The 16,346-nt window shown below is 44.0% G+C and overlaps 1 protein-coding gene across 2 annotated transcripts in view; it reads left to right on the top strand.

Moving 5' to 3' along the window:
* Nucleotides 1–16,346, top strand: part of USP31 (ubiquitin specific peptidase 31) — a 91,977-nt gene that overhangs the window by 61,703 nt on the left and 13,928 nt on the right. For both annotated transcript variants that reach the window (XM_044233869.1, XM_044233868.1), the window contains exons 7-13: nt 1,835–2,009; nt 4,267–4,378; nt 4,974–5,068; nt 6,277–6,354; nt 7,102–7,231; nt 11,902–12,021; nt 14,311–14,536. In XM_044233869.1, coding sequence (XP_044089804.1) covers nt 1,835–2,009; nt 4,267–4,378; nt 4,974–5,068; nt 6,277–6,354; nt 7,102–7,231; nt 11,902–12,021; nt 14,311–14,536 — 936 coding nt within the window. The remainder of the gene's footprint in view (nt 1–1,834; nt 2,010–4,266; nt 4,379–4,973; nt 5,069–6,276; nt 6,355–7,101; nt 7,232–11,901; nt 12,022–14,310; nt 14,537–16,346) is intronic.

A 16,346-nucleotide genomic window follows, 5' to 3' on the forward strand; every position in this document is an offset into this window, starting at 1 on the left:
TCAAAAAAGATTTTTGTCTAAGAGAAATTGAGAGAGACCACGGGGGAATGGGGAGAGGCAGAGGGAGTGGGAGAAGCAGACGCTCTCCTGATCAGGGAGCCTGACGTGGGGCTTGATCCCAGGACCCTGAGATCATGACCGGAGCTTAAGGCAGATATTTAACCCACCGAGCCACCGAGGCAACCCGGAGGGCTTTCTTTTCTTTGCAGGTTTCCTTAGGCTGTACTTCCAGAGGATTAAAGAAAGGAACAACTAATTTTATTTTTTTATTGAGGTGTAATTGACATATAGTGTGTTAGTTTCAGAGGATACAGTGTAATGATTCAGTGTTTGTATATACTGCAAAATGGTCATTACAGGAAGTCTAGTTAACACCCATCTCCATATAGTTAACAATAAGTTTTTATTATGATGAGAACTTTTAAGATCTACTCTCTTAGCAACTTTCAAATATACCGTACAGTATTAACTGTAGTCACCATGCTGTACATTACATCCCATTACTTACTTATTTTATAGCTGGAAGTTTGTACCTTTTGATCCCCTTTCACTGAATTTGCCTGACATCACCTCACCTTCTGCAACCACTAATCCATTCTCTGTATATGTGAGCTTGGTTTTGTTGATACTATCTTATATTCCGCATATAATGATATCATATGGTATTTCTCTTTCTCTGACTTCTTTCATTTAGCGTAATGCCCTTAACGTCCATCCATGTTGTTACAAATGGCAAGAGTTCCTTCTTTTTTATGGCTGAGTAGTATTCCATGGACACGAACCATTATTTAATCAAGCACTTGAGTTTCTGCTAAGTGCAGGGCATTGTAGTAGGTGCTGAGTTGCTGAGTGGCTCTGACAGCTCTGTTTTCACCTGATTTTCAGCAACCTGTATCATGCCCATCAATCATATATTTTTGTTCACTTAAATGTAGGTCCATCTAATGTGGTTGATTGTATTAAAGTTGCCATGTCTTATAATGGCTGTGGATCTGGTAAGCGTGGTTTATCTTCTGTTTCTCATAACTCTGGCTCTTTAATTAGGGAGAAGATACTGCAGTTAGAATATTGAAGTTCATTCCACATTTACTAGTTTTAATTTTTTTTTTTCCCAGTTTATTTGGTTGCTGGTTGCGTAGTCTTACCTTAAATTTGTCTTGGCGGATCATCTCTGCAAACTTGCTCTTCTAAAACTGTATCCAGTATTTGCTCAAGTGAAGAGGGCTTTTTGTTGTTGTTGTTGTTTAAGATTTATTTATTAGAGAGAGAGAGAGAATGCATGAGCCGGGGAAGGAGCAGAGGAAGAGAGAGAGACTCCTTAAGCAGATTTTCCACCACCTATGGAGCCTGGTATGGGGCTCGATCCGAGGACCCCAAGATCATTACCTGAGCTGAAGTCAAGAGTCAGATGCTCAGCTGATTGAACCACCCAGGTGACCTCAAGTGAAGAGTTTTAAATTTCAGTTTTCAAGATACATAAAGCTAGTTTAAAGGAAATGTGGATACTTACATTATTTTAATGATGGGGCACCTGGGTGGCTCAGTCAGTTAAGCCTCTGACTCTTGACTTCAGCTCAGATTCTTGATCTCAGGGTTGTGAGTTCAAGCCCCACTTGGGATCCATGCTGGATATAGAGCCTACTTAAAAAAAAGAAAGAGAAAAAGAAAAAATTATTTTAATGGCTAGAGAAGTTATCTCAAAGTAGATCTTTGTTTTTTTATTATAGTTTAAATTACATAATGCAGTTTCTTAATTTCTCTTTTGCATAAACTTCTTTGTAATGAATAAAAGGAATTTTGAATTGATAAAGTTCTTTTTTATTTTTTTTTCCAGGAATCCACTTAAACAACAATCTAAACCACTTGAAATTTGGCTTGGATCATCGACTGTCTTCTACACAGGCAGCAGCAAAGCAGGGGAAAACAGACTTACCCCCAACAAGAGCAGGAAACGACAAGATTGTTCTATTAGTGTGTAACCGAGCGTGCACTGGGCAGCAAGGGAAAAGGTAAAAACTGATTCACTAATAAGTGCTGAAACTTTAAAAGTTTAGTATTTTCAAACATTTTAAGAAGTAAGGATGAAAAACCCTTTTATTAATTTTTGATTCAGATATTTAGAAAGAATATGTGTATTAGTTGACCTGATTTGAGGGCTTGGGAGGGGGAGAATATAAAATTAGGATGATAGAATCAGAATTAGAAAGGCTCTGCAAGCTCATCTAGTTGTTAAAGCCTTGGTTCATGTGTTTATTTTTAGTTCAGGTTCCTCAAGGGGCCTGTAGGCCTAAATCCAGCTACTTTCTTAACAGCTTTTTTTTCTCTTTTAAAGAAATTCTTAACATATCTACTTGAATGGTAGATGCATCTCAGTCTTATGTTCCAAACTGAACTGATTCTCTCTATAGATCTGGCCCTCCAGTATTTCCCGTCTCAGCAAATGGCAGCACTATTCATTTAGCTGCTTAAGTCAGAAAATCGGGAGTTGCAAATCTCTCTCAAATCTGTTTCCTGCTAAGAATTTATAGGAGTTTTAGACTATCTTTTAAGGCAACTCTACCACAGTAGTACTGTAACCTGAGTAATAACAAAATATGGATATGTTTCATGGACAAAGGACTCTCTTTCTGCTGTTTGTCAGAATAGCATTTTATTAGTCTTTTAAAATGTTGCTTCGAAATAACTTCCTTATTTAATAATGGTTATTGTAAGTACGAAACGTGTTGATTTGTGTATTTATGATATTCGTTAACAAATACTTCAGTGTTTACAGCGTGTTGGGCACTGTTCCAGCACTGGGGATGGGGCAGTGAACGAGACAGACTGTGTTCTTGTGGAGCTTACATCCCAGTGAGGACAGACACGCTGTAAACAAGTAAACACAGGTCACTTCAGACAATCTTCACCACTTAGAAGATATTAAAGCGGGCCGGGGTGGTGGAGTGTGCTGGTCGGGGGGCGACCAGACCCCTCTAGAGAGGGGGACAGGGAGGTCCACCTGGGGAAGGAGCATGGAGCTGAGGAGACAGTGTAAGGGATGTGAGCCTCCAGAGAGAAGGCTCTGTGGGGAGAAAACATGAGTACAGAAACCCTGAGACTAAGGGGAACTTGGCATGTTTAAGGGGCAGAAAGAAAGGCAGCTCAGTGCTACCTTCTTTTAGAACCTGTGGAGTCCCTTCTGTGAAGCTCTTCTCTTGCAAGTGAAGACATGACTGTGTGAAAAACAGGAATGTCCGATTTACATGTGCCTGTGATTTCACACCGCAGTGCTGTTTGCGGAGTACTGCTCTGCATACACCGAGGCCGTTAGAAATGGCTTTTGTGATCTGAGTGCCTGTCCTTCAGCCCGAGTCAGGGTTTATCTCTTGGCTCCTTCCTTCATTCATTAAGCACTACGGATTTCTGGGCATTGGCTCTTTGGGTCACTGTGATAAATAAATCACAGTTCCTGCTGTCAGGTAACTGTCTACTGGTGGAGGCAGGAAGAGAGACAGTATTTGTAGCATGGTGGAGTTAGAGCTGTGGCCCAGACAGCACAGGGAACAAATCAACAGAGTGCTTCCTAGAGAAGAATCCCTCTACTAGGTCTAAGGAGGTGGCCTAGAGGAAGGGTGGAAGGGGGTTCGGGGGAGGGAATTGACTGCACAGAGAATGAGTAAGACACGCATAGGGCACGAATAGGTCTAGTGGCTAGGCTTGGGTGAGAGAGCCCCTGGGCCAGGCGTCCTCGGCCGGCTGCATATCAGAACCACCTGGGGGTTCCTCAGTAAATCTCTGCTCCGCCCCTGTACCAGAGTGATTACAGCAGAATCTTCGGGACTTAATTAAAAAAAAAAATCCCTGGGGGCTGCAGCGTGGGCAGGGTCACATGGCTTCTACCATAGGCTGGAAGCTGACTTTCAGGGTCACTTGTTTGCCAGCAACTTCCTTGTCAGACATCCAGGCTACAGCCACCTGCCTGCTAGACTGACCATATCCCCAACCGTCCCCTTTCCTCACCATATCTGTTGATCCTGTCCTCTGGCTATCTAGTACCCCTGAGAAGCCATTTTGGTACATGAACTGTTAAATTTCATTTAGAAACCTAAGCTTCTCTGCTGACTTTTTTATCCACTTATGGGAGTAACTATTAAATTTCCTGTTTTATTTTGAGAACTGTCCTAAACCCAGTAATATAGTCATTCCATTTTAAGAGACCATGAATGAAGAATTACGCATTAAAGGGATGCCATACTTTTAAGGTGATTGCAATGTTATGTGTGTTAGATTTGGACTGCCTTTTGTGCTGCACTTAGAGAAGACAATAGCTTGGGACCTTTTGCAGAAGGAAATCTTGGAGAAGATGAAGTATTTCCTGAGGCCCACGGTTTGCGTCCAGGTGAGTAAGCATTTTGACACTCCAGCATAGCATGCGTGTGTACCCGAGTGAAGAAACAGTCACTGTGGTGAAATTTGAATTTCGGACCTCTGCACTTAGGGAAGATCAGGTGCTGAGCTGGGATGTTGAGGAGCCCTGGTGGAAAGCTGTGTTCACATTTTCAAGACCAAGCATTTACCCCTCAGTTCATGGCCACTGCAAGAATTTCTTTGAATGCTAGGTATTTCTTTATAATATATATGTATCTAATAAAGATTAGTACATGGCCAGCTTTGAGAGATTTTGTAGAACAGCTATCTGTATATTTTCAAAATTAGGATTACTATATGAAGGTATCCCTGGAGGACTTACATTCAGGTAAGGTTCAGCCTAAAGCAACTTATTACTTGTCTTGCATAACATATTTGCTGTGTAAATTGCATTTAGGTACATCATCTTTAAAGTGGGTAAGAGTGGCTCAGGAGCCTAACAGTAGCAGAGAGAAGCATTTTGCAAAACCGTTTGTTGTCCATCTAATCTGTTTTGGAAATGCCACTGTGACGCACATGCCCTTGAAGAGCAGTTCAGCCACATTTTCCTTTATTGTTTGACGCAGGTGTGTCCATTCAGTCTGCGTGTTGTCAGTGTTGTGGGGATAACATACTTGTTGCCCCAGGAGGAGCAGCCGCTGTGCCACCCAACAGTAGAAAGGTAAAAATCAGTCACCGTGTAGAATTTTATTAATGCTCCTATGTAATTTCTAGTGATGTCTGGTATAATTTCTACCTCAGTGTGGTAGGCTCTTTAGGCTTGTTTAGAAATTAAGTCTCCTTCTTTTACTTTTCATTCATACTTGAGTATGATATATATGATCTTTTTTGAGATCAGAGAAGCCTGGAGTAGTCCTGTCAGGAAATCAAATTATTGTATGTCCCAGGACTACAGCTAAATTACACTTTAATATTCAGTCGGGATGGAATTTATCCAAACTAGAATTCTCATCATACCACTCTCCTGGAAATCTTAAATGGAAACCTATAGCCTAAAAGATAAAGTCCGACTTCCACGGTGTATGAAGCTCTACACAGAACCCTGCTACTTCCCACTTGTCAGGCCCCGCCCTCCTCCTCCTCCCGTCTTAGACTTTCAGCAGTATCAGAGCATGGGGATTGCTGGAACGTGTGGCACAGCTTCGTGTGTGCCTTTGCATGTGTGGTGCCCTCTGTTGATCATTCCATTCCTTTGAGCCTTCTTTCTGTCCCTCCTCTCCCTCAGTAGACTTTGTCACTTCATTCTGCTACCTCTGTGCTTGGTTTATGGGGGAGAAGGAGAGATGCAGGAGCAGACTTTGTTTCCAGAGGAACTATTATCTGGTCTCTATCTGGGTTGGTGAGAAATGAGACAAAAAACTTAGAAAGGTTATAAAGAATATCTAAAAGTGATTGTGGACAGCCTTATAACATGAGACTAATTTCTTCCGATCTCTTTATTTCTATACTGGACATTTTTTTTAAAGATTTTTAAAAATTTATTTATTTGACAGAGAGATCACAAGTAGGAAGAGAGCAGGCAGAGAGAGAGGAAGGGAAGCAGGCTCCTTGCTGAGCAGAGAGTCCGATGTGGGGCTTGATCCCACGATCCTGAGATCATGATCTGAGCCGAAGGCAGAGGCTTAACCCAACGAGCCACCCAGGCGCCCCTATACTGGACAGTTTAAGGATTTTTTCAGTCCAATTGTAACCTAGTTATTCTAGATACGAGGTCATAATGGTCTCACTAGAAACTTTTTCTGATAAGGAACGATGATGAAGATTTTCAGTAATCGCAATTTATGATATCAAATTTCAAATAGGACATAATCACATAAGTAAAATAATTTCTTTAGAACACAATATGTGACTTCCATCTCCGTGCTCTAGGGCATTAAAATCTTGTGGACCAGGTGGCACCGCTCATGTGAAGTTAGTGGTAGAATGGGACAAGGAAACAAAAGATTTGTGAGTATTTTTTTTTTTTACCTAGTGCTTATAGAATCATTGTTTTAATGATCATTTAATAGCATCCCTTTGGTCTTTCAGATTAGCTAAAACAAATCTCTCTTTAAGTATCCAAGTGGAGTGCTAATCCTTTATTTAACCAGTTGTCTGGATCTCAAAAACCTCAGTATTTGTTGGATGCTGATCAGACAGAACTAGTTATTCATTACTCTACAGGGCCAATTACTTTTTAAAAAACTTTTTAGAGAGGGCACGCTCGAGGAGGGGTGGGGGAGGGAAGGAGAGGGAGAGAGAAAGAGAATCTTAATCCACACTGGGCAAGGAGCCTAACTCGGGGCTTAATCCCACAACGCAGAGATCATGACCTGAGCTGAAATCAAGAGTGGGATGCTTAACTGACTGCGCCACCCAGTTGCCCCTTTAATTTTCACTGTAGGCCCATTAACTCTTGTAAATTATACCAAATGCCCTTAGATACACAGGATAAGAATATATGAATTAATAGTTCATGGCCACTCCCATGAAAACCAACTCCCAAGTTATTTCTTGAAAATATCTTTATAGATACAGAACTTTTCAAGCATATTTTGAAACAGAAGTTGGATGACCAGTTGGGTAACCTGTTTGCTTTCATTACCCATCGGTTCTTTTTGGTTATAAATCTACAGTCACATTGTGAAGCTGCAGTTTTGAGGTCAGTTTTGCAGTACATTCTCTAATAATTACCCACCCCCTCCCTCATTGCAGCCTGTTTGTAAATACTGAAGATGAATATATTCCTGATGCAGAAAGCGTCCGTCTGCAGAGGGAGCGTCATCATCAGCCTCAGACTTGCACTTTATCCCAGTGTTTCCAGCTCTACACCAAAGAGGAGCGGGTAAGCACCTGGCAGTGCTTCTTGGGTGGGGAGGGGGCGGGGGTGATAGGGCAGGATGACACGAGAGAAGCAGATGATGCCCCAGAAAAGTCCCCAGGCATTCTGCACTCATGTAAGTTTTGCACACTTGATGGGCTTCTTAAGTGCTGTCTCTTTTAGGACTTCAACAAAAAGTAGTTTAGATTACTAGAAATTTTTGACTGATTGAAATGCTCTAAAAGTGAACCTGCATAGTTAATATTTTCCCCTTTTAGCAATAATGCATTTTTTTTGGTTCGATTTAGAGATTTTGTCTATTTATTCTGAAGACTTTATTGAGAGCAAGAGAGAGCACGCACATGAGAGAGCGAGCACAAGTGGGTGGGGGCAGAGGCAGAGGGAGAAGCAGACGCTCCACTGAGCAGGGAGCCCAACGCAGGGCTCAATCCCAGGACCATGGGATCGTGACCTGAGGCGAAGGTAGACATTTAACCAACGGAGCCACCCACCTGCCCCTCAATTAGAGATTTTAAATCATTTGCCCTAGTAACCAGAACAGTGATTCTTAATCTTCTGGTGCTAAGAACATAGGTGCTAGAACCTATTTAAATTTAAACTAAATTAATGAAAATGAAGTAAAATTAAAAACTCAGTACCTTAGCTGCAGTGGGTATACACGGAAAGTTCTATCAAACAGCATGCTTTGGACCGCTCAACATAGTGCTTGGCAGATAGAGGGGACCAAGTAAATATTTGATTGGAAGAGTGGACAGATACATGGATTAATAAGTCTCTGTGGATGGGGCCAACGCCTGTGTGGTTTAAAACTCTTTAGGTTTATGCACCTTGACTGGAGTACTTGGCATTCATCTAATCTTGAATTGATGTTTAGGATCATAATTTTGACTAATTGTTACTGCTCACTCTTGTATGTAGTGAACCCTGAAATTTCAGGGTCAGGGGGACTAAAACTCCTTTATTCTAAAGGTTGAGTTCTTCTACCTAATTGCAAATAGGTGATTGTCCAGCCACTGTTTCAATACCTTAGTTATGAGGCATTAGTCTCTACTCAAAAGACATAACATTTCCTCTCTAGATGTCTCTGATGGTCATGGAGGCTGCCCTGAAATGGGCCCCAGGTTACTGCAGCCAACAGGCGTTCTCTCTCCTGAGTTTGTTAAGGATATTTGAGGACAAGTCTTACTATTCTTCCACTTGTCTGTCCTTTAAATATTTGAGAATACTGCTAATATTCTCGCAGAGTCTTTTCCCCCCAAGCTGTTCATAGCTAGTTCCTTTAATAATATATTTTTTTATAAGACCTATTTTTTTCTTTTTCAGTGTAGGGCCTAATTATAAAATAGTTAGTTGGGGGGCGCCTGGGTGGCTCAGTGGGTTGGGCCGCTGCCTTCGGCTCGGGTTGTGATCTCGGGGTCCTGGGATCGAGTCCCGTGTCGGGCTCTCTGCTCAGCAGGGGGCCTGCTTTCCTTCCTCTCTCTCTGCCTGCCTCTCTGCCTACTTGTCCTACTTGAGATTTCTCTCTGTCAAATGAATAAATAAAATCTTTAAAAAAAAATAGTTAGTTGGCTTTATTTTTTTAATTAAAAAAATTGTTCAGATTTTACATATTTATTTGAGAGAGAGAACACAGAAGGAAGGAGAAGAGAGGGAGAAGCAGACCCCCTGCTGTGCAGGGAGCCTGATGTGGGGTTTGATCCCAGCACCCGGGGATCATGACCTGAGTTGAAGGCAGATGCTAAGCTGAGCCACCCAGTTGCCCCAGTTAGTTGGCTTTAAAATGGGTTGATAGTAGACTCTTGTTTGGAACTTTGTCCTATTTGGGTTTTTTTTTCCCCCCTCTTTTTAATTTTGGAGATGTTTGAGAATGGCACAAAGCTTAAAACTGATCAGATCTTCTAGATGACAACATTGGTATTCCACAAAACATCTTACTGATCTAGAAGGATGAGTTCAAGCTGGCAAGATACATTTTAGTAGAGATTCATTCATTCAGTAAATGTTTACTGAGTACATACTATGTGTTAGGGTGCTATGCATGGTGCTGGGGATATAATAGGGACCAGGCCAGGTGGTGTTTCTGCCTTTGTTTATAGTCTAGTGGGGATAAATAAGTAAATCAAGGAAGCAACTGGATGTGGTTGAGAAACAGGAATGAGGCCAGTGTGGCTGGAACACAGGCCTGAGGAAGAGAGTTGTGGGAATCTGTCCTAGCATAACCTAGCTAGCATCTGTATATCCGTTGCATCCATAAGCAGTGCCTGGCACAGAGAAAGCATTTGGTAAGTACATAAGAATGAATGAATAAATGAGTATAACTGGGGCAGTTCAGTTATCGGGTCCAAAAATAACAGCGCAGGAGACAAGGAGACTTAGCAGCAGGCCATGAGGTGGTAACTTTGGGTGTAGTTGTCTGGAAGCTCAGTATTGATTCTCAGTGTCACATGTCAGCGGCAGTCAGCTGCCTTAAGGATACTTTATTTTTTAATTTTTTAAAAGATATTATTTATTTATTTGACAGAGAGAGACACAGTGAGAGAGGGAACACAAGCAAGGAGAGTGGGAGAGGGAGAAGCAGGCCTCCCGCCGAGTATGGAGCCGGATGTGGGGCCCGATTCCAGGATCCTGGGATCATGACCCGAGCCAAAGGCAGATGCCTAATGACTGAGCCACCCAGGCGCCCCATGGATACTTTTAAACCCGTGCTCAGAACTCAGATGGTGATAGCGCTGCTCTTTTCATTACCTTAAATGTTCATGGTTAAAAGAGTGATGAACCGGGGCCTGAGCGAGCAGCTAGGAGATGGTGCATCTGGAAACTATGAGGCGCTGAATATCTTTTGACAGAGGCCAACTTAAGCGGGGACCTGATAGTTCTTTTTAGGCACTTCAAGGACTGTCTGTGGATGAGGGATTGGACTGAATTCTATCTAAAAAGCAGAACTTACAGATTGGAAACACAAGGGAGAATGTATTTGTCTTAATATGAGAAAGAACTCCCTGACCATCTGAAAACGAAACAGCTGCCTGCTGAGATGGCCGGCCTTCGTTTGCTGAGCAGAGTTAGCTGGACCAGCGGTCCTCCGGATACGACCTGCAGGGCCAGGAGCTCTTTGTAGCAGTTTGCAAGAAGAAAAGTGCAGAAATCAGAGACATTTTAGAAAGTGTCATAGCTGTTAGACATTGTCAGGACATTCTTACTGTATCTTATGTAAGTATCTATATTAGAAGTTAACAAAACAAATAAACAACAGCTTGTCCCTTTACCACAAGGCCTGGGCTGGATGCCCACATTTGGAGACTATTACTGTCACAGAGAGGTGCAGACTTACTGGATGACAGTGTAGGTCCCTGCAAGTCTAAGTGTCTGAGCCACTTCCATCCACCCAGATTTCTATTTCTCCCCATGTTTCCTACAAACATGATTGGGTCTCCCTATCATGAGAAAAAAAAAAAGTCCCCTCAATTCTGTTTCCCTTTCCAGTGACCGGGCCTGCCTTTCTCCTCCTCCTTTCTGCTTCATTACCCTTGTGTGGTTTCAGCTCTTTCCTTCCTGCATCTGGCTGCGCTGCTGACACTGTCCTCTCAAACTCTCGGTGGCTCCTGGTTTGCCCAGTTCTGTGGCCTTTGCTCTGTCTCCATCCGATCTCTCCAGGATCTAGCCATTCTCTCTCCTTTTTTTATGCACGCTTTTTCCTTGGCGTGCATAAAAAAGAACGCTTCTGGTTTGCCTATTTTTCTGACTATACATCCTCAGGCTCTGGTGGTTTCTCAGCTTTAGTATTTCATTTAAAAAGAGGCATTTCCCCAAGATTCTGTTCTTGACTTCTGTCTGTTCCATCTCGGCGGGCTCTCTCACCCATACCCTGTTGTCCTTGACTCATCACCCTCGTGGCCCTCAGTCCCATGCATCTTCTGAACTCGGGAGGGGATTGAAATATCTCACCAAACGTGCGGCATGGGCACCTCTAACTGAATGTGTCCGCATCCCACAAGCCTCACCTGGAGAGATGACACACGTAGACTTGAAGCCTCAGAAAGAGGCTAGCAGGAGATGGGGGCTTTCTTCAGAGCTCTTCAGTGTTTGGGGGGAGGGAGCGGTTAGGAGACTTGCAGAGGTCCAGCTAAGAGCAGGGGTGAGGATGTGGAATTAAGGCCATCTCCGTGGGAATGGAGTAGAGGAGGCAGGTGTGATCTATGGCGGGGACAATTACTTCAGATAGATGTGGAACCAGAGGAAGAGCAAAGGGTTTGAAGGCTTGCGACACCCACCCCCACCCCTGCCACGGGTGCTAACTTTGGTGGGTGGTAGTGGTGGTTGCTGAGGTAGGACATAGAGGGGGAGGAAGTGTGTTGGCGGAAAGGCAACAGGTTGAGTTTGGGAGTTTGTGGAATTTGAGGTTCTTCTGTGACATTGAACGTCCTCGGTGGAATATTTACCTGTTCAGTCATCCCTTTTTGAGCGATAACGTATTCAGCAAATCTTCGGGGGCCAGCTCTGGCCAGGTGCCTCTTGCGATTGTGCTTTTCCGTTGACTCCCCATCATAAGTGGTTTCCGGTGAGATTCTGAATCCCGCCATGCCCTGCCCAGGAAGGGAGCGCCGCGGTCTCCTCCAGAAAGCCTCGCGGTAAGTGGTGCTTAACAGAAGTCGTTTTGTGCTGCTTGTTTTCAGCTCGCCCCAGATGACGCCTGGCGTTGCCCGCACTGTAAGCAGCTGCAGCAGGGGAGCATTACGTTAAGCCTCTGGACTCTGCCCGATGTGCTCATTATACATCTCAAGAGATTTCGACAGGTAGGTAAATCCTCTGTCCTAGTGAGAAAAGCTGTGATGGCGTTTCTTACGGTGGCTGCAGGGGGATTCTTCAGGTGTCCCTTTTTGATGAGTGTGTCTGTCCGTGGTGTTATACATCTGCCCCGTTTCTTTTTACCAAAGTTGCTCCTTACCCAAAGCAAAATTGGAGCATCCTGTAACCCTTTAATTTCTAAACATTTTAGTTCATACTGCAGATATTTTACTTTGTTTTTGAGGACTTGCTTTTGATTTGTGAATGTTGTATTTTAAATTTGGTAAGTGTACTTTGGGATTGGAAAAAAAAAAGTAGAGCTCCTTTCTGGGGTGGGTAGAATTCTCTTTGCACCAATAATGGGTGTCATCCTGCTCCCCGGGAGCTGTCATATAGTGGGGAAGATGAGTCATAAATATGTACAAAGAAAAGCTGCTTTGAGCTGAATTACTCTGAGTCAGTTTTTAAAAAAAAAATAAAAAAAAAAGGCTCTCTATTTCCCGAGGCCCGTTGTAGGAGAGGTAAAGAGGAAGTAAATGTTTACGAAGTGCCCGAGGCCTAGCTTTAAGGTTTGTATCTTAAAGATTAGGAGGAGGCATCTCCCAGGCGAGGTGGCAGCAGGGCTGTGGGCGCACCGGGGCAGAGGGAGCAGTGTCGCTGAGCCCTAGGCACGGATAGCACGTGCCAGAGACTGAAAGCAGGCCAGTTTGGCTGGAGCTCCAGAGGGCGGGGGAAGCTGTGAGTTGAGGTCAAAGGGGTGTGCAGACTGGCCAAGCAGACCCTTGCAGACAGAGTGGGATTCTGATAAAGGGTTATAACCAGAGAAGCAATATGACCAAATTGGTGATTTGAAGAGACCATTCTGGCTGCCATGAGGAGAATGTGAGTCTGGACCCGGGAAGCTAGGGAGATCTGAAAGGAGCTGTGGCAACTGCCCAGGGGAGGGATGCTGCTATGGAGCAGTGGCAATGGAGATAAGAGCGGAATAGAATCAGAAGATGTTGAGGACTTGCTGATGAAGTGGAGGTGTCTGGGGTGACATGCACAGTATCCCTAGGGCTGGGCTTTCACTCAAAGGTTTGGGGTTTGGCTCCTATCATAGTAAGGAATGTCCCAACTGCATGCTTCCATTGGGATCCACAGGTAGAAAGCTGGTGATGTTCAGAGCCCAGACTTCTCTGGCCCCTTACACACACACACACACACACACACACACACACAAAAACTTCCTTCGCTTTTTCTTTAGAAGACCTGTCCTCACACCGCCCACACCTCAGACTCAAAACTGCAGTGTTGCTTTTGACTTCTTTCTTGGCCCTCCCCTATAGCCAGTCACCTCTTGAGCTTGGCTGAGCCTCCGCATGGTCTCCTGAGTGTGTCCCCTTCTCCCCATTCGTGCTGTCAGCCTGCCCTGCAGACCTGTGAGACTGCCCAGCTGGTTGCAGTCACATTGTCTTCTACTTGATTTCCTAACCTAAGCTGCTCCTTCATGTCACATCCTGTGCACTGCTCACACAGCTCCGATGATGTCCCCTCCTCCCTCAAGCCTCAGTGCTTGACTGCAGAACAAGGTCCAGATTCTTTAGTCTGACCTTCCTGACCATCTAGGGCGCATCCTGCCTTTCTCTTATGAACATTTTCCTTCTCTTAATAGTTCCTTGGTTCCTTGGGGTGGGCGTTAGCCATGCCTGGTTAATTTCTTAAAGCTCCCATAGATGGGAAACATTCAGAAAACAGCCATGGAGCTAATGGTTGGATTTCAGAGGATTTCCCAGTGGCCTCAATAGAAAGTACAGATTACCCAAGATTATCACCTCAATGAATATATGAAGTCAGTGTTAGGCAGTAACGTGCTTGTTGGGGGAGGTGGGGAGGAAAAGGGCATACTGCTTGTCCAGCGCTCTTCTGTGCCAGCATTGTGCGTCGTCTCTCACGTACATGATCACTCCGTCCCTTGTTCATGCCTCTGTGACAGAGGTAGCAGGATGAACTGCCTGATAATGTCATTCTGTAAGTCAAAATCCTAAAAACCCTGTATCAGATAAGGAAACGGAGACTCAGAGGTTCATGACCCCTTATATGTAGGTCATGGCTTATTCTACTTTTAGTGGCATTACAACCTGTTTCTCCAGGTAGTTCACACTGTTAGTGAGTTTCCCTATTTTGTATGTGCCTTGGGAAACATCAGATAGGTAACTCAAACCACTCTAGCTGATAGGGTCACATTCCACACAAAACTCATCTCCCATCTACTTGCATGAAAATATCATCAGAACTTGTTTTTCTTCTTGCAACAGGAAGGAGACAGGCGTGTGAAACTTCAGAACATGGTCAAGTTCCCCTTGACTGGCCTGGATATGACACCTCATGTGGTTAAGAGAAGTCAGAGCAGCTGGAGTTTGCCATCCCATTGGTCTCCATGGAGACGGCCCTATGGACTCGGGAGGGACCCTGAGGACTACGTCTATGACCTGTATGCTGTGTGCAATCATCATGGCACCATGCAAGGGGGGCACTACACAGGTCTGCAGTGCGAGAGGCCGGGTGTCTATGCTGACCCTTCCTTTAGACAGCTTTTGCTTTCGACAGGGTTACTTTTGCTTTAGGACCTCCCTTTCTCTTCCAGTAGACAGTGTGCCAACTTTGAGGGCAGTTTCATCCTCTGGATCTCTATCCAAGAGCAAATAAATGAAAACTCTTCCTTTTCCTGAGTTGGATCCTCCAGTAATTGTCTGACCTGACTGGGGAGCGGTGCGTGCAGACAGCACTCTCTGGGCCACCAAGGGCTCACTGTGGTTACCTCCCCTGCGCTCCACATTTAAGGTTTCACTCCGTCTCCTTGAAATTCTAGCTTCTTATTTGGAGTGATTATACGAACCAGCTTCATAGAGTCTTTAAAGTGACGTGGAGGAGGTTTTTTTTTGTTTCAAGGCTAAATTTATTCTTCATTTTTTAAAAGTGACTTTGTTCATTATCTGAAATTTATAGACTAGAGAGAGGGAGAGAAAGAGCATTATCATCATCCATGGGCTCATCACTCAAAAATAACCGTTGGTAACATTTTTAAAAGTAGCGATGAATGTACCTATGAAAATTGACCATTTGAGCCATGTTCGAAGTGTGCAGCTCATTGGCATTAAGTACATTTACGTTGTTGTGTGGCCCTCACCACCACCCGTCTCCAGACATTTTCTTCTTTCCGAACGGAAACATTAAACAGCAACTCTCCTCTGCCTTCTTCCCCCAATCTCCTGGCTACCCCCAGTCTTCCTGTCTCTCTGAATCTGATTACTCCTGGAACCTTCTCTAAGTGGAACCATATAGTAGTTGTCCTTTTGTGTCCAGCTTAGTTCATGCCGCATAATGTCTGTAAGATTCACCCGTGTCCTCAATGTGTCGGAACCTCCTTCCCTTGAAGGCTGAATGATAGTGCCCCTTGTATGTAGGTAATATTTCTTGCAGTGTTTTTCTGTAAGTTTTGGCCATTATTTTTACACTGTCGTGATTGTACTGGTAGGTTCTATTTAGGTAAACATTCATGGACCACATCCTACATAGCTTGCCATGGGCTCACAGCAGAGACGCATCAGAAACGAGCAGGCCTTAATTCTGTCTTCCAGGAGCGTAATTGGATAGAGGGATATAGGGCCGGATGATATGTAAGATCAGAAACGTGTCGTAGATTCTGTGGTGGAAATGTGCATAGCGGGCGAGCAGCGGGCCACGAGAATGTGGTCAGAGTGCTGGAGGCACAGGAGAAGCTGTGGGGATAGTAACCTGCTGTCGGTAGAGAATGCGTGTTCCATTGATAATGTTGTTTCTCAAGAAAATGCACTTTCTAGCAAGAAGTTGTTGAGAAAAAGTAAGACAGACCTGGATTTTATCCTGTTTTGTTCCCTATATAGAATGGGCTTTGGAAAATACCTGAAAACCCACAGGTACTTTGGAGGTCCTATAGTTCAGAGACAGGAACATGGGCTAGAAGCTAGACACCTCTTCCATGTTCTGTGACTTATGGCAGGTGACCTCACATGAACTTGGTGCCTATGCTAGTGAGCTGGAAGGGTGCAGGCCTGCCCCTCGGGACCTGTTGTTACCTAGGAAGAGCTTAGGCACTTTCTGCATTATTTCCCCTTTGTGATGCCTAGGTCATACCACTGCTTTTCTGATTGATACATAAAAGTTTACGGTTTTAGTTTAGAGAACATTTTAAGTGCCTTAGTGTTGTTGAATTCAAGATAACATGTTTTTAAGTTTTTAATTGGAATTTTATTTTGCACTAGTTCTAGCTATAATCACGTAGTACATGTATGTACATGTATGAATTCTAGAT

The sequence above is a fragment of the Neovison vison genome, chromosome 14 (genome assembly GCF_020171115.1).
Source record: "Neovison vison isolate M4711 chromosome 14, ASM_NN_V1, whole genome shotgun sequence".
Lineage (NCBI taxonomy): Eukaryota > Metazoa > Chordata > Mammalia > Carnivora > Mustelidae > Neogale > Neogale vison.